The sequence below is a fragment of the Bubalus bubalis genome, chromosome 1, assembly GCF_019923935.1.
Source record: "Bubalus bubalis isolate 160015118507 breed Murrah chromosome 1, NDDB_SH_1, whole genome shotgun sequence".
NCBI lineage: Eukaryota > Metazoa > Chordata > Mammalia > Artiodactyla > Bovidae > Bubalus > Bubalus bubalis.
Window position 1 is genome coordinate 83,652,836 of NC_059157.1, and position 14,425 is coordinate 83,667,260.

Genomic DNA, 14,425 nt, shown 5'->3' on the forward strand with positions numbered 1-14,425 from the left:
TGGACATGTTCTACATTGGCTCTGTTCAGTAGGGTGGGCCACCAGTCACATGTGACTCTTGAGTACCTTAAATGCAGCTAGTACAACTGAGAAACTGAACTTTTTATTTAAGTTTTATTTAACTTTGAAATCCTCATGTAGTTTGTGGTCACTGTATTGACTTTATAAACAAAGTTCAGGGGAGTAATATTTGTTGTGAATTCCATGATGATGTGGAGAAGGAAATGGTAACCCACTCCAGTATTCTTGCCTGAGACATCTCATGGACAGTGAAGCCCTGGCAGGCTGTAGGCCATGGGGTCACAAAGAGTTGGATACAACTTAGCAACTAAAGAATAACAACCACAGTGGTGAGCCAATGGAGGAGACAGACATGAAGTCTGAACTCTTTTCTGTAACCACTGAGTTACTTGCATCTGTTAATTGCTCATGCATTCTCTCTTGCCTTGCTTCTATTTTTGTTTTGTTTTCCTACCTCTCTAAAAAGTGACTGTCAATCTCATTTTCAGTCAGTTCTAGAGACTTTTGCAAAGATGAATCTCAGTAAAGGACTACTTTAGTCATCTTATGGCTTAGAGGGTAAAAAGTCTGCTGCAGTGCGGGAAACCCAGGGTCGATCCTGGGTCGGGAAGATCCCCTGGAGAAGGAAATGGCACCCCACTCCAGTACTCTTGCCTGGAAAATCCCATGGATGGAGTAGCCTGGTAGGCTATAGTCCGTGGGGTCGCAAAGACTGACCGACTTCTCTTTCCTTTTTCCTTTTTAGTCATCTCAATTATGTTATTGGTCTGCTGAAATGCCTTCCGTGGCTCCCAGTTCTCTGTCTTCAGAACCCCCTTCAGTGTACATTCAGTATTAAAGATCTGCTCCAACTACAATGTTTAACTTGTTTGTACGTCTTGCCTTTTCCATTTCCATTACTTAGATCACCGATCTGACTGTTTAAATTCAACGTAGCTTTAAGGTCTAGGTTTCACCTCCTAGGTCAAGGCTTGAACCTTAGTGATCTTTTTAATCTCTTACTGTCATTACCATTCCTTGGCAGTTATAATTGTATATATCCTGTACTTCTTTGTGCTGTCATATGCAGACGTGCAAAGCAATTCAGTTATAATTTATGAAAATATCCTGTATTCTTTTCTTATAGAAAAAAATAAAATCTACTCTTTACATTTACAAGCTGTTCTTGAAAGTTTCTTTATTCCAATTATAGCTTTTATTCAGTTAATTAAAAAAGAATGGTCCCATACTATTCATTGTTGTCAGTTGCTAAGTTGTGTCTAACTCTTTGTGACCCCATCAACTGCAGCATGCCAGGCTTCCCTGTCCTTCACTATCTCCCACAGATTGCTCAAACTCATGTCCATTGAGTCAGTGATGCCATCCAACTATCTCATCCTCTGTTGCCCCCTTCTCCTCCTGCCCTCAATCTTTTCCAGCATCAGGATGCTGTCCCCTGAGTTGGCTGTTTGCATCAGGTAGCTAAAGTATTGGAGCTTCTGCTTCAGCATCAGTCCTCCCAATGAATGATCAGGGTTTATTTCCTTTAGGATGGACTGGTCTGGTCTCCTTGCAGACCAAGGGACTTGCAAGAGTCTTCTCCAACACCTCAGTTCCAAAGCATCAGTTCTTTAGTGCTCAGCTTTCTTTATGGTCCAACTCTCACCTCCATACATGACTACTGTAAAAATCATAGCTTTGACTATATGGACCTTTGTGGTCAAAGTGATGTCTGCTTTTTAATATGATGTCTAAGTTTGTCATGGACAGAGGAGCCTGGCGAGTTCAAGTCCATGGGATCGCAAAGAGTCAGACATGACTGAAGTGACTTAACACCCAAACACTAGGTTTGTCATAGCTTTCCTTCCAAGGAGCAAGCGTCTTAATTTCGTGGCTGCAGTCACCGTCTGCAGTGATTTTGGAGCCCAAGAAAATAGTTTGTCACTGTTTCCGTTGTTTTCCCATCTATTTGCCATTAAGTGATGGGACCGGATGCCATGATTTTAGTTTTTTGAATGTTGAGTTTCAAGCCAGCTTTTTCATACTCCTCTCACTTTCATCCAGAGGCTCTTTGGTTCTTCTTTGCTTTCTGCCATGCTCTTCATAGCTTCTCCCATTGTTTGGTTGTTTTAAACTATTCTTTAAATGTTTAGTTTTTCTTTATAACTCTACGTGGGTTGTAATGGTCCCTGGGGATGGCCGTGGTGTTGAAAGTTGAAATTTTTATTTTTTGTAACTTGGAGAATCTGTAACCTTAGGCAAAGGTTCATTTGTTTATTCATTCTACAAATACTTATTAAGTACCTGTTATATTGTAGTCATTAATAGGACCTGGGATTATAGCAATAACAACAAACAAGCAAACAAAAAGCCCTGTCTGCAAGGAGTGTAAATTCTAGTTGGATATTTTATAGTATCTACCTTTCCTCCAAACCAGTGTGCTTAGATGTAATGCTTATTATGTAAACAAGTAATAAACATTCTATTTAGTACTAATATATGATGAATAATACACTTATGCCATTTTAAGTTGTGAAGTTAAATTAATGTTATTAATTTGAAGTCTCAAGATTCTTTTTCTTTATATCATTTGAAACAGAATATCCTGAAGATGTAGCTCCTACTGTTGGATTTTCCAAAATTGACCTTAGACAAGGAAAGTTTGAAGTCACCATCTTTGACTTGGGAGGTGGAAAAAGAATTCGAGGAATCTGGAAGAATTACTATGCTGAGTCCTATGGGGTAATATTTGTTGTGGATTCAAGTGATGAAGAAAGAATGGAGGAAACAAAAGAGACAATGTCAGAAGTGCTGAGACACCCTAGGATATCCGGAAAGCCTATATTGGTGTAAGTAATGTTGGTGTTGAACTTCCATGGTGGCTCAGACAGTAAAGAATCCACCTGCAGTTGGGGGAAACCTGGGTTTGATTCCTGGATTGGGAAGATCCCCTGGAGGGGGGCATGGCAATCTACTCCTGTATTCTTGCCTGGAGAATCCCCATGGACAGAGGAGCCTGGTGGGTCCATGTGGTTACAAAGAGTGGACACGACTGAGCGACTGAGCTTGCGCCCGATGTTATTGTAAACATAGAAGCAGCAGCATTAGTCACTAAAGAAATCTCCCTAAGTTATAAAACACTGAAAAAGTGTTGTCACACTCTCACATAATCAAATGTATGTAATTTACTGGGAGTTGTTAATATACCAAGGCTTTGTTATAATGCTGTCTGTAGGGATTAAGGGCAGAGGCTATGTAATGAAAAAATCTTATAATTAGATCTCCTGGATTTTCAAATGTGAACTCTTTGTTTTCTTTGATAATTTACTCTTGTCAAATTTTGCAGATGGTCTACTAATGAGGTTGTAAAATGTTTTTCAATTTATTTTCCTCTTTTAGTAACATTTAGGTTTTGCCTCTTTTTTTTTCTTGCGTATTCTTGTTTGAAACTTACTTAGGTGGTTTATTTTTCTAATGCCACATTGATTTCTCAGTTTTTACTTTTGTATTTCCAAACTGAGCATGTGATCTGTGTCGTTATCAGCGTGTGATCTGTGTTGTTATCAACTTAGTCATAGGCTTAGCATCATTTTCTTCAGCTGCTTAAACATTAAAACAAAATTAAACGACAAAGCCTTTTTGCACCGTCTGCCCTCATAGCATTTCCGAAGAGTAAACACAAGGTGGTGCTATGACTTTGAGACACAGTCAAGTGAAAAGTAGTTGAAATTACTCTTAAAATTGGGGTAAGTGGTATGTGTGCTCTTGCCTTCTTGTCCTTTTTCTCGTTCTCTTGCAATTCATAACTAATGATTGAAAAAGAAAAAAACAAAAAACAAAAAACCAAGCAACCTATGAACATGGTTAAATGGGAAAGTATAAGCGAACTGTCTCTGTGGTCCTCAGTAATAAGTGAACATTTTTAAATGAGGCAGTCTGAAAACTCTGATTACAAAAAATAAAATGTTATTGTGCCATTTATTGTTAAGCTTATACTATTTAATTTTTATACTTTTAACTAATTAGAGAAGTTATTTGATATATACAATTGTTTTATTGAATCTGAAAGAAACTTTAATAGACGTGTATACAAAGAGTAAACTTTGTTGAACCCTATAGGCTAAATTAGTCTCTACAAATGTTGAAGCAGTGACTTATAAAGAGTACTAACAACTGATGTTCATTTGTAAAATAATTGAGTGTGCTTTTTAACCCAGTAGTCATTTATTTATTCTTTTTTTTTTCATGTATTCTTTCATGCCTTTATTCACTCATACAAGTACTAATTCAACAAATATTTGTTAAGCATCCACTATATGCTAGGCATTGTTCTGGTACAGGGATCCATTTAGGTATAGGGATACATTTGAGAACAGCAACAATAAAACTCCATGTGTAATCTCAGGAGCTTACATTCTTGGAGGTGAGACACACAATAAATGTAATAAATAAATTGTATATTAGGTGATAAGTATATTGAAAACAAAACAAGTAAAAGAAGATCAGCAGTCCTGTAGTGGTGGTGGTGACGGGCATGTTACTCTTAAAATAATCATAGTAGGTCTTATTGAGAAGATGACACTGGAAGTAAGTCAGTCCTGCAGATGTATGTGGCAAAGCCCTGAGGCAGAGGCATGCAATTGGTAAATGTCTGCAGTGTTTACTGTATGGTTTGATAACTGTCAGCAAGATACCTGCTTTCAGCTCTGTCACTTCTCTTAGCTAGTAAATTTGCAGAATTGGAAAAGAAACAATTCACAACTAGAATGATTGCTCAGAATTACAATTTCACTGTCAGTGAGATCTCAAAAAGACATGAGAATTAGTTATAGATCATATAATATGTTTATGAAACATAGAATAGTTCACCATCTGAACTGTTTTTCTTAAGGGAGTTTTACAACTGTAGAATTTTTGTTAATTAGGCTAAAGTTTTGAGATGTGTGTGCTTCAAAAATGTACACAGTTTACCAGAAAGTACATATTCTTAGTAAATTTAGAAGATGTAAGAAAGAATGAGGATAAAAAATGATTGGCCTATCATGCAAAGCCAAGCACTGCTATCATTTTGATGAGTTTGTGCATATTTTTGTAAAACATGTAATGTATGCAGTGTTCATATAATATATACAATTTTCTATCCCACCCTTTTTTCTGTTTATAAATCCCTCTTTAATATCCACCTAAGTCCCATATTTGAAGGTCCTCCTGTTTACCTTTTTGTCTCTGGCCTACAATGTTTGTCTTATTGATGTTACTGTTTTAATATTTGAGTCTCTTTACTCCTCTCTATTCTGTTTGATGTTAACTCCTTTCAACCTTTGTTCACTTCTCCCTTGTGTTACTGATTACTCTCCAGACCAGTCTCCCTGCTAGCATCTTGCCTGTTCTCTAAGCTCTCGTCTACACTGAAGGCAGGAGCCCTTTTATTTGATATTTTTCAAATCACGGAACTGGTACATGCTTTCATAAGTGGAACAATGCAAGAATAAAGTACTTAAGAGCTCCTTTTTAAATGCAGATTTGATCATTTTACTTTTCCTTAGAGTCCAGGTTGCCTTCATAGCTCCTTGCAGATGGGAAAGTCTGTGTTTTAACTGATAATAACTCTAGCATATAATAGATATGGCATTGCAAAGTAAGTGGAAAGGGTCGTAAGTAGCTAGTAAGTGGAAAGGGCCTCCAGTAGAGCCCTACTAAAGTCCATGCTCTGGGCTAGTGGGTATGGAGATGGAGGAAAGGCTACCTAAATTAAGAGGCTGGCTACAGTGCTCCTTGTTGCACACAGCTGCTTCCTTCCTGCCCATGGACATCTGGACTTCTTAGCTGAAAAATGCAGTTATGGCATCTAATGTCTCTGCTTGCCACTTTTCTTAGCCTCAACTAGTGGATTTAGGATCTGCAAAGCCTCTCAGAACTCAGTTCAACCCCTTGATAATTTTTTCTTCCCATCCTCTAATAATGAGCAGAGAACAACAGACCTCAAAAAGATTCAGTCCTTCAACAGAAGGAAATAAACCGGAATAATTATCAGTAAAAACAAAATTACAGACTGGTAGAGCAGGATTCATTCATGCTGTGAGAAGCAGAGTAGATGACAGTGACAGCAGGTCCTGGACACTTCTCCAGCTCTGCCTGATGATTCTGCATACTGGTCTGACAGCGTGTGTTGTTGCACATAAAGTCTCAGTCACGTTTCATGTCACAGACTTGAGGGTTTTTGGGAAAGATCAGAATCATAGATCACTAGGCTTCTGTGCTTTATTAGCTTGGAAGTTCAGTTTGGCAGTTATATAGTATTTACTTCTTAATCAGCATAATATTCTAGTCAGATCTCTGAAATAAGTGGTGAAAAGTTGAAAAAACATGGGTTTAGAGAGAAGATGGAGAGTCTAGAACCTGGATTCTAAAGGCTATTGTGAATTTGTTTATGACCCTGGCAAGTCACTTTACTTTTTTGGGCTTAGTGGTTAAATGCTGTGCTGTGCTTACTCACTGTGTTGTGTTCGACTCTTTGTGACCTCATAGACTGTAGCCCACCAGGCTCCTCTCTCCATGAAGATTCTCCAGGGAAGAATACTGTAGTGGGTTCTCATGCCCTCCTCCATGGAATCTTAACCCAGGGATCGAACCCAGGTCTCTTGCATTGCAGGTGGATTCTTTACCAGCTGAGCTACCAGGGAAGCCCTAATGGTTAAATACCTCTTCTTTAATAAAAGTATCTGTAAAATATTGTATTCAGCTGTATATTATAATGTGAACCATAGTATAGTCTATGCAAAGAATCCATTTCGGTAAAAAGGTAGAAGTGATTTGTATTTCTTCTAAAGAAATTAAAAACAGATTTGATGTAAATATCTGCTCTCAGATATTAAATGTTATCATGTTACCATGTTAAGCTGTGTATTTACCTAGAATAGAAAGCTGCTTTTCTCTCATATCTACTATTATAGAGATTAATTTGAACCTACACTCTGATTGGGTTTCCTTTGTGGCTCATCAGTAAAGAATCTGCCTGCCAATGCAGGAGATGTGAGTTCAATCCCTGGGTTGGGAACATCCCTCAGAGAAGGAAATGGCAACCCACAACAGTATTCTTGACTAGGAAAGCCCATAGACAGAGAAGCCTGGGGAGCTACAGTCAGTCCATGGGGTCACAAAGAGTCAGACACAACTTAGGGACTAAACAAAAACAGTGTACTCAAATTAAATAAGGTTTGAAATATATTATCTACCCTCACATTCCCCTCCACATACACATGCTTGCTTTAACCATTTATAACTTAATTATTTTATGAAAAGCCCTAATACTACATAGTCAGATAAAGAAGACCTTTCCAAGAGAAAAAGTAAACAACTTATGCAGTTGTATAAATAACACTGAAATCAGAAGTAATTTCAAAATTTAAGCTGAACATCCACCATAGAAGTTTTCTGTCAATAAAACAAGGCACTGTTTGTTGATTCCTTGCGACTGAACTGGGAGATATTTTAAACATCTTAAGTTGAAATTTTCAGCAACCCAAGGTTACACTAATGTTATAAGAAGAGGCATGTTCTTTCTGTATCTCTTCTTTCTAATATAGTTTTAAATGTAGCAGAGCGAATGTAAATTACCCTTCACTTTTTGTGGTTGAATCTCCTAATACTGCCGACTGAAATAACTCTGGAGATCCACTGCCTAAAATTTCCTCCCAGAGTAATAACAACTCTTACTTGTGTAGGCACACTTGAACTCTTGGAATGGTACCACTGTCTCCTTAGGTACTGTCTGCTTTTCTGTGGAGTTATATAACCTAACTTTTAGTCAAACCTCGTAAATTAGATACTTCACAACAAAAGTGTTAAATGTATAGGAGTTTCACTCAGGGAAGAAAACATAATATCTCTTTTATAATCTGATTAGATGTTATGAACATTTCAGGGAAAAAGAATATTTTGACCTAGAGGTCTTTGTACCATGGATGGCTTCCCAGATCCTCTGTAATCACGCACACAGTTCTGAGTGCTTGTGCATTTTTCTTGAGAGCAGATTCTAGCTCTCTTCAAATTCCTGAAGGATTTCATTACCAAAGAGGTTAAAAAAAATGGCAGTGAGTTTTTATATTAGGAGAAACAATAACCAGGATTTTATCATTTTTTGATAAGGGGATTTTTCAACTTCTATATACCAGCTTCTATATACCTACTTGACTCAGCTTTCTTCTAGACAATATTACGGAAGACTGTTAGTTTGAGTGATATTTTTTTTCTTGTAAGTGCCCAAGAGAAGTTAATTAGGTTGTGGGTTATCCTAATACTGTCCTTAGAATTTAAGTCAAATGTACTTTTACAGAGTTACACCTTTCAATGAGAAATAGGAGAACCTGGCTCCTTTGTCAAATTCTGGAAACCCTTAAGTATGGGAGTGGGGACAACCTATATCATTTAATCACTTGATCTTTAGTTGTAGTGGTGAGTCCCTTAATTTACTGCTGAAACCTCTACTCACTTTATAGGGCCCATTGGCTTAAGATTTCTTTTCTTTCAGTGGAAACTTACCAAGCGGTCATCTTCACCAACCTTATTTAGTTACACTGTAGACTTACCTCTGCATTACCTTGCTGAGGGCCACCTTTCATCTCTTAGGGCATCCAGCTTCACTAGTAGCAGCTGTAGTTTACAGTAAAGCTGCTTAGCTGGTTGACTTCCCAAGTAATTTATGCTCCAAGAACCCGTAGAGTTTCCTATCCTTTCCTTTCCCTGTCCCAACACACTGTATTATAAAACAAAACAATGAAGAAAAACCTGTTGCTTGTTGTTAAGCAGCAAGATGTTATCTAGGAATCACCTGTGTCAGCATCAGACCAGGCTATATTTTTTTAGAGCGGGGCCAAGGATGCTTCTATTTTTTCCACAAGTTCTCCAGATCTCTCTGATGCACAACAGAAATTGGGATCTACTGGTATAGGGGAAAGCATAGGCTCTGGAGTCAGCCAGGCCTTGAGTAGGTTACTTAATCATCCTGAGTTTCTATGTTTCCACTTGTAAATAAACATTTTAATATTTGTATTACATGAATTCTGAAGGAGATCAGCCCTGGGATTTCTTTGGAAGGAATGATGCTAAAGCTGAAACTCCAGTACTTTGGCCACTTCATGCGAAGAGTTGACTCATTGGAAAAGACTCTGATGCTGGGAGGGATTGGGGGCAAGAGGAGAAGGGGACGACAGAGGATGAGATGGCTGGATGGCATCGCTGACTTGATGGACGTGAGTCTGAGTGAACTCCGGGAGCTGGTGATGGACAGGGAGGCCTGGCGTGCTGCGATTCATGGGGTCGCAAGAGTCGGACACGACTGAGCAACTGATCTGATCTGATTACATGAATTCTGAAATAATGTATTTAAAGCATATAGTGCAGTTCTTTACTAGTGTTCAGTGCATGTGATTGTGGAAATGAATAGTTGCTGTTGATTGCTGATATGGGGTGCCCAGGTAGATTGAATTAGGAGAGCTAGTTTTAAAGTATCTTGTGTGATTTAAGGCTACATGAAGCTTTTGATTTACAGAAACTGACATGGCTTAGTAAGAATGAGTCCAAGTGCTCAAAGTAGTTTTCACTGTTTTTGTTATTACATACTTTCTGAGCCAGTAGCTTCCTAATATTATGCTTCTAATGCTTAAGAATTTTTTCTATTAAAGTAATTTTAAGGAAAAAATGGCTACTTTTAATATGTGTTGTATGTGAATAAACAATATATTCAGCAGCTAATTAGTTAAATATATTGTTTTTGTGGCTTAATAGGATGCTTTTGAAGTATAACAATGACATTGTATGTGGTATATCAGTTCAGTTCAGTTGCTCAGTCGTGTCTGACTCTTTGCAATCCCATGGACTGCAGCACGCCAGACATCCCTGTCCATCACCACCTCCTGGAGTTTACACAAACTCATGTCCATTGAGTCGGTGATGCCATCCAACCATCTCATCCTCTGTCATCCCCTTCTCCTCCTGCCTTCAATCTTTCCCAGCATCAGGGTCTTTTCAAATGAGTCAGCTCTTCGCATCAGGTGTGTGGTATATAAACAATATACTGGAGTTTCAGCTTCAACATCAGTCCTTCCAATGAACACCCAGAACTAATCTCCTTTAGGATGGACTGGTTGGATCTCCTTGCAGTCCAAGGGACTCTCAAGAGTCTTCTCCAACACCACAGTTCAAAAGCATCAATTCTTCGGTGCTCAGCTTTCTTTACGGTCCAACTCTCACATCCATACATGACTACTGGAAAAGCCATAGTCTTGACTTTATGGACCTTTGTTGGCAAAGTAATGTCTCTGCTTTAAAATATGCTGTCTAGGTTGGTCATAACTTTCCTTCCAAGAAGCAAGCATCTTTTAATTTCATGGCTGCAGTCACTATTTGCAGTGATTTTGAAGCCCCCCAAAATAAAGTCAGCCACTGTTTCCACTGTTTCCCCATCTATTTCCTATGAAGTGATGGGACCAGATGCCATGAACTTCGTTTTCTGAATGTTGAGGTTTAATACAACTTTTTCCCTCTCCACTTGCACTTTCATCAAGAGGCTTTTTAGTTCTTCTTCACTTTCTTCCATAAGGGTGGTGTCATCTGCATATCTGAGGTTATTGATATTTCTCCTGGCAGTCTTGATTCCAGCTTGTGCTTCCTCCAGCCTAGTGTTTCTCATGATATACTCTGCATATAAGTTAAATAAGCAGGGTGACAATATACAGCCTTGACGTACTCCTTTTCCTATTTGGAACCAGTCTTTTGTTCCATGTCCAGTTCTAACTGTTGCTTCCTGACCTGCATACAGGTTTCTCAAGAGGCAGGTCAGGTGGTCTGGTATTTCCCATCTCTTTCAGAATTTCCCACAGTTTATTGTGATTCACACAGTCAAAGGCTTTGGCATAATCATTAAAGCAGAAATAGATGTTTTTCTGGAACATTCTTGCTTTTTCGATGATCCAGAGGATGTTGGCAATTTGATCCCTGGTTCCTCTGCCTTTTCTAAATCCAACTTGAACATCTGGAAGCTCACGGTTCACATATTGCTGAAGCCTGTGATATATGTGCTATATCGCTGTCCTATGAATCTTTCTGTGGTTGTCTTGTATTAAAAGGAGTATGTTCAAATATAAATATTACTATAGAAAATTGCTATTTTCTGAAACCATCTGTATATAATTATGCTAGTGAATAATAAATAGTACTTGATTTTCTTAGTTTTCATGATAAACAATTTAGGACCAATTATAAACAAGTGTCAGTAAGGCACTACATAAAAGGATATAACACAGCTTTAGAAGGGACAGAAGAAATATGTCTCACCACCTGATTAGCTGAGGAGTTTATCATTAAATTTATCTTTTTTTTTTTTTTTTTTTTTAACCATCTGAGCCAGCAGGGAAGCCCTAAATTTATCTTTTATATATGTTCCTTCAACATTTGAAATTAAAAGATGCTTACTCCTTAGAAGAAAAGTTATGACCAACTTAGATAGCATATTAAAAAGCAGAGACATTATTTTGTCAACAAAGTTCCTTCTAGTCAAGGCTATGGTTTTTCCAGTAGTCATGTATGGATGTCAGAGTTGGACTATAAAGAAAGCTGAGTGCTGAAGAATTGATGCTTTTGAACTGTGGTGTTGGAGAAGACTCGTGAGAGTCCCTTGGACTGCAAGGAGATCCAACCAGTCCATCCTAAAGGAGATTAGTCCTGGGTGTTCATTGGAAGGACTGATGTTGAAGCTGAAACTTCAATACTTTGGCTACCTGATGCGAAGAACTGACTCATTTGAAAAGACCCTGATGTTGGGAAAGATTGAAGGCAGGAGGAGAAGGGGATGACAGAGGATGAGATGGTTGGATGGCATCATCGACTCAAGGGACACGAGTTTGAGTAGGCTCCAGGAGTTGGTGATGGACACAGAAGCCTGTCGTGTTGCAATCCATGGTGTCACAGTGAGTCGGACACGACTGAACTGAACTGAAACATTTGAAGCTGATCTATAGGAAACATTTTTGTTTCTGCTTATGCTGCTCCTGCTAAGTCACTTCAGTCGTGTCCGACTCTGTGTAACCCCTTAGACAGCAGCCCACAAGGCTCCCGCTGTCCCTGGGATTCTCCAGGCAAGAACACTGGAGTGGATTGCCATTTCCTTCTCCAGTGCATGAAAGTGAAAAGTGAAAGTGAAGTCGCTCAGTCGTGTCCGACTCTTCACAACCCCATGGACTGCAGCCCACCAGGCTCCTCCGTCCATGGGATTTTCCAGGCCAGAATACTGGAGTAGGTTGCCATTGTCTTCTCCACTGGTAATTATGGTAACTAGCAATGTATAAAACTCTTCAATTTCTTTATATTTTATAAATTAAAATTATTTTATAGTGTTAGGAGATACATATACACACACATACATATTGATATTTCTCTTCTTCCTTAATCCCATCAGGCTTTTAGTTTATAATTTTGCCCCGTGGTTTTCTAAGGAAATAAAAACTATCATATAAGAATTGTCTCATTTTTCCCACAACAAAATTTGCTCAGTTATCTGCTTTTATTCCTAACCTTACCTTCCCTCCTGTAACATGGAAGATGTGTTGCTACTCCTGTCTAAGGTTAGCTTCTCCATTCTTACTCTAGATCCCACCCCTTTCTACTATTGTATGTTATTCCTTCCCTTTCTTATACTGAGTTTCTCTCCCTGGACCATTTCCATCAGCAGAATGTGCTCTGGTGTTTTGTGGTGTATTATGGAATTTTTTGACTCTACATCTCTGCCTACCTGTTTTCTCATTTTTATAGGATTCTATTCAAAATTCTGGAAAGAATTGCCTGTAGTGAATCTGTACATTTTTATATCACATTCTTTCGTCAGCATACTCCATTTGTGCTTCCTTCCCTACAGTTCCTTGAAACTGGTCTTGTTGGAGTCAACAAATTATCTCTTATGTTGCCAAGTCCATTGTTACTTTGCTATTCTTATTTTACTTAAAATTGACTATTTCCTCAACTTTGGGTTTTTTTTTAAGCTTTTTATTTCCTCAACTTTGTTTTTCCTTTTTTTTTAAATTAAAACTCTTTATTTTGTATCGGGGTATAGCTGATTAACAATGTTGTGATAGATTCAGGTGAACAGCAAGGGACTCAGCCATACATACACATGTATCCATTCTCCCCCAGGGTTTGCCTGGTGGCTCAGATGGTAAAGAATCTGCCTGCAATGCAGGAGACCGGGGTTTGATCCTGGGTCAGGAAGATCCCCTGGAGGAGGGCATGGCTACCCACTCCAGTATTTTTGCCTGGAAAATCTCCATGGACAGGGGAGCCTGGTTGGCTATAGTCTATAGGGTCTCAAAGAGTCAGACACAAACGAGCAATTAACACTACAACTATTCTCTCCCAAACTCACCTCCATCCAGGCTGCCATATAACATTGAGCAGAAGTACATGTACTATAACTTTGTTTTTCTTTAAATACTTTTGCATTATAGCATCCTTTTCTTGGTTTTCCTCCTACTTCTTTGATGGTCTCTTCTTAGTCTCCTTCATAAACTCCTTTTCTCCTTTACATATAAATTTTAGAATACTTCAGGCTCTTTTCTGGGCTTCCAGTTTTTTGCATCTAGATACTTTACAGACCTTATTTTACTTACTCAGATGACCCAAATCTATAGCTTTGACATCTCCCAAAAGTTCTTCCTGATGTAACTGGTATCTTAGAAACCTTCACTTAAGACATTTTATGGTCATTTCAGACTTTCTTGGCCAAGATAGAATTTCTTGATTTCTTCCTCACCCATAGTTTTGAAACCTTCATCTCTGTCTTTTCTGATTATAAATGGTATTATAATCCAATCAGATTGGATTATAGCTTTTAAATTTATCACATTTTAGTCTAATTTTTTCCCCATCACTGCAACATGGTATATAGTAATTAAGAACTGTTTCCTGGAATCATATTGCTTAGGTTCAAATCCCAGGTCTCTGTACAGTTTCTGTGGCCCAAGTTAGGTTACTTAACCTTGCTGTGCTTCAGTGTTCTTATTGGTAAAATTGTAAAATTATTAGAACAATGCTGGGACATAGGAAGTATGTTGTTTATCAGTCTTGAGTATTAGTATTGCTGATTCCACCATCACCACCTGCCCTCCCATCCTAGCCCAAACCTCCATCATCTCTTAACTGGGACTATTGCATTAGCCTTATAATTGTTTTCTATATGTATGTGCTAGTCCTCTATTCACCTGCCCTAAATTCCATTCTAACCCATTCTCCTACAGTAGATAGGATGATTTTTCTTGAACATAAATTACATAACATTATTCCCAGGCCAGAAACATCATGAGGGCTTTGCACTCATTACACTTGCTGGAAACTTCTGACTTCCAGAGCTTTACATCTAACCCCTGCTGACCTTTCT

General features: G+C 38.4%; 1 protein-coding gene across 4 annotated transcripts in view; it reads left to right on the forward strand.

The window, feature by feature from the left end:
• ARL13B (ADP ribosylation factor like GTPase 13B) overlaps nucleotides 1–14,425 on the forward strand; it is an 82,574-nt gene that overhangs the window by 29,411 nt on the left and 38,738 nt on the right. For 3 of the 4 annotated variants that reach the window (XM_025282401.3, XM_025282404.3, XM_025282402.3), the window contains exon 3: nucleotides 2,600–2,849. The exons of the other annotated variant lie outside the window; for it this stretch is intronic. In XM_025282401.3, coding sequence (XP_025138186.1) covers nucleotides 2,600–2,849 — 250 coding nt within the window. The remainder of the gene's footprint in view (nucleotides 1–2,599; nucleotides 2,850–14,425) is intronic. 4 annotated transcript variants of the gene reach the window in all.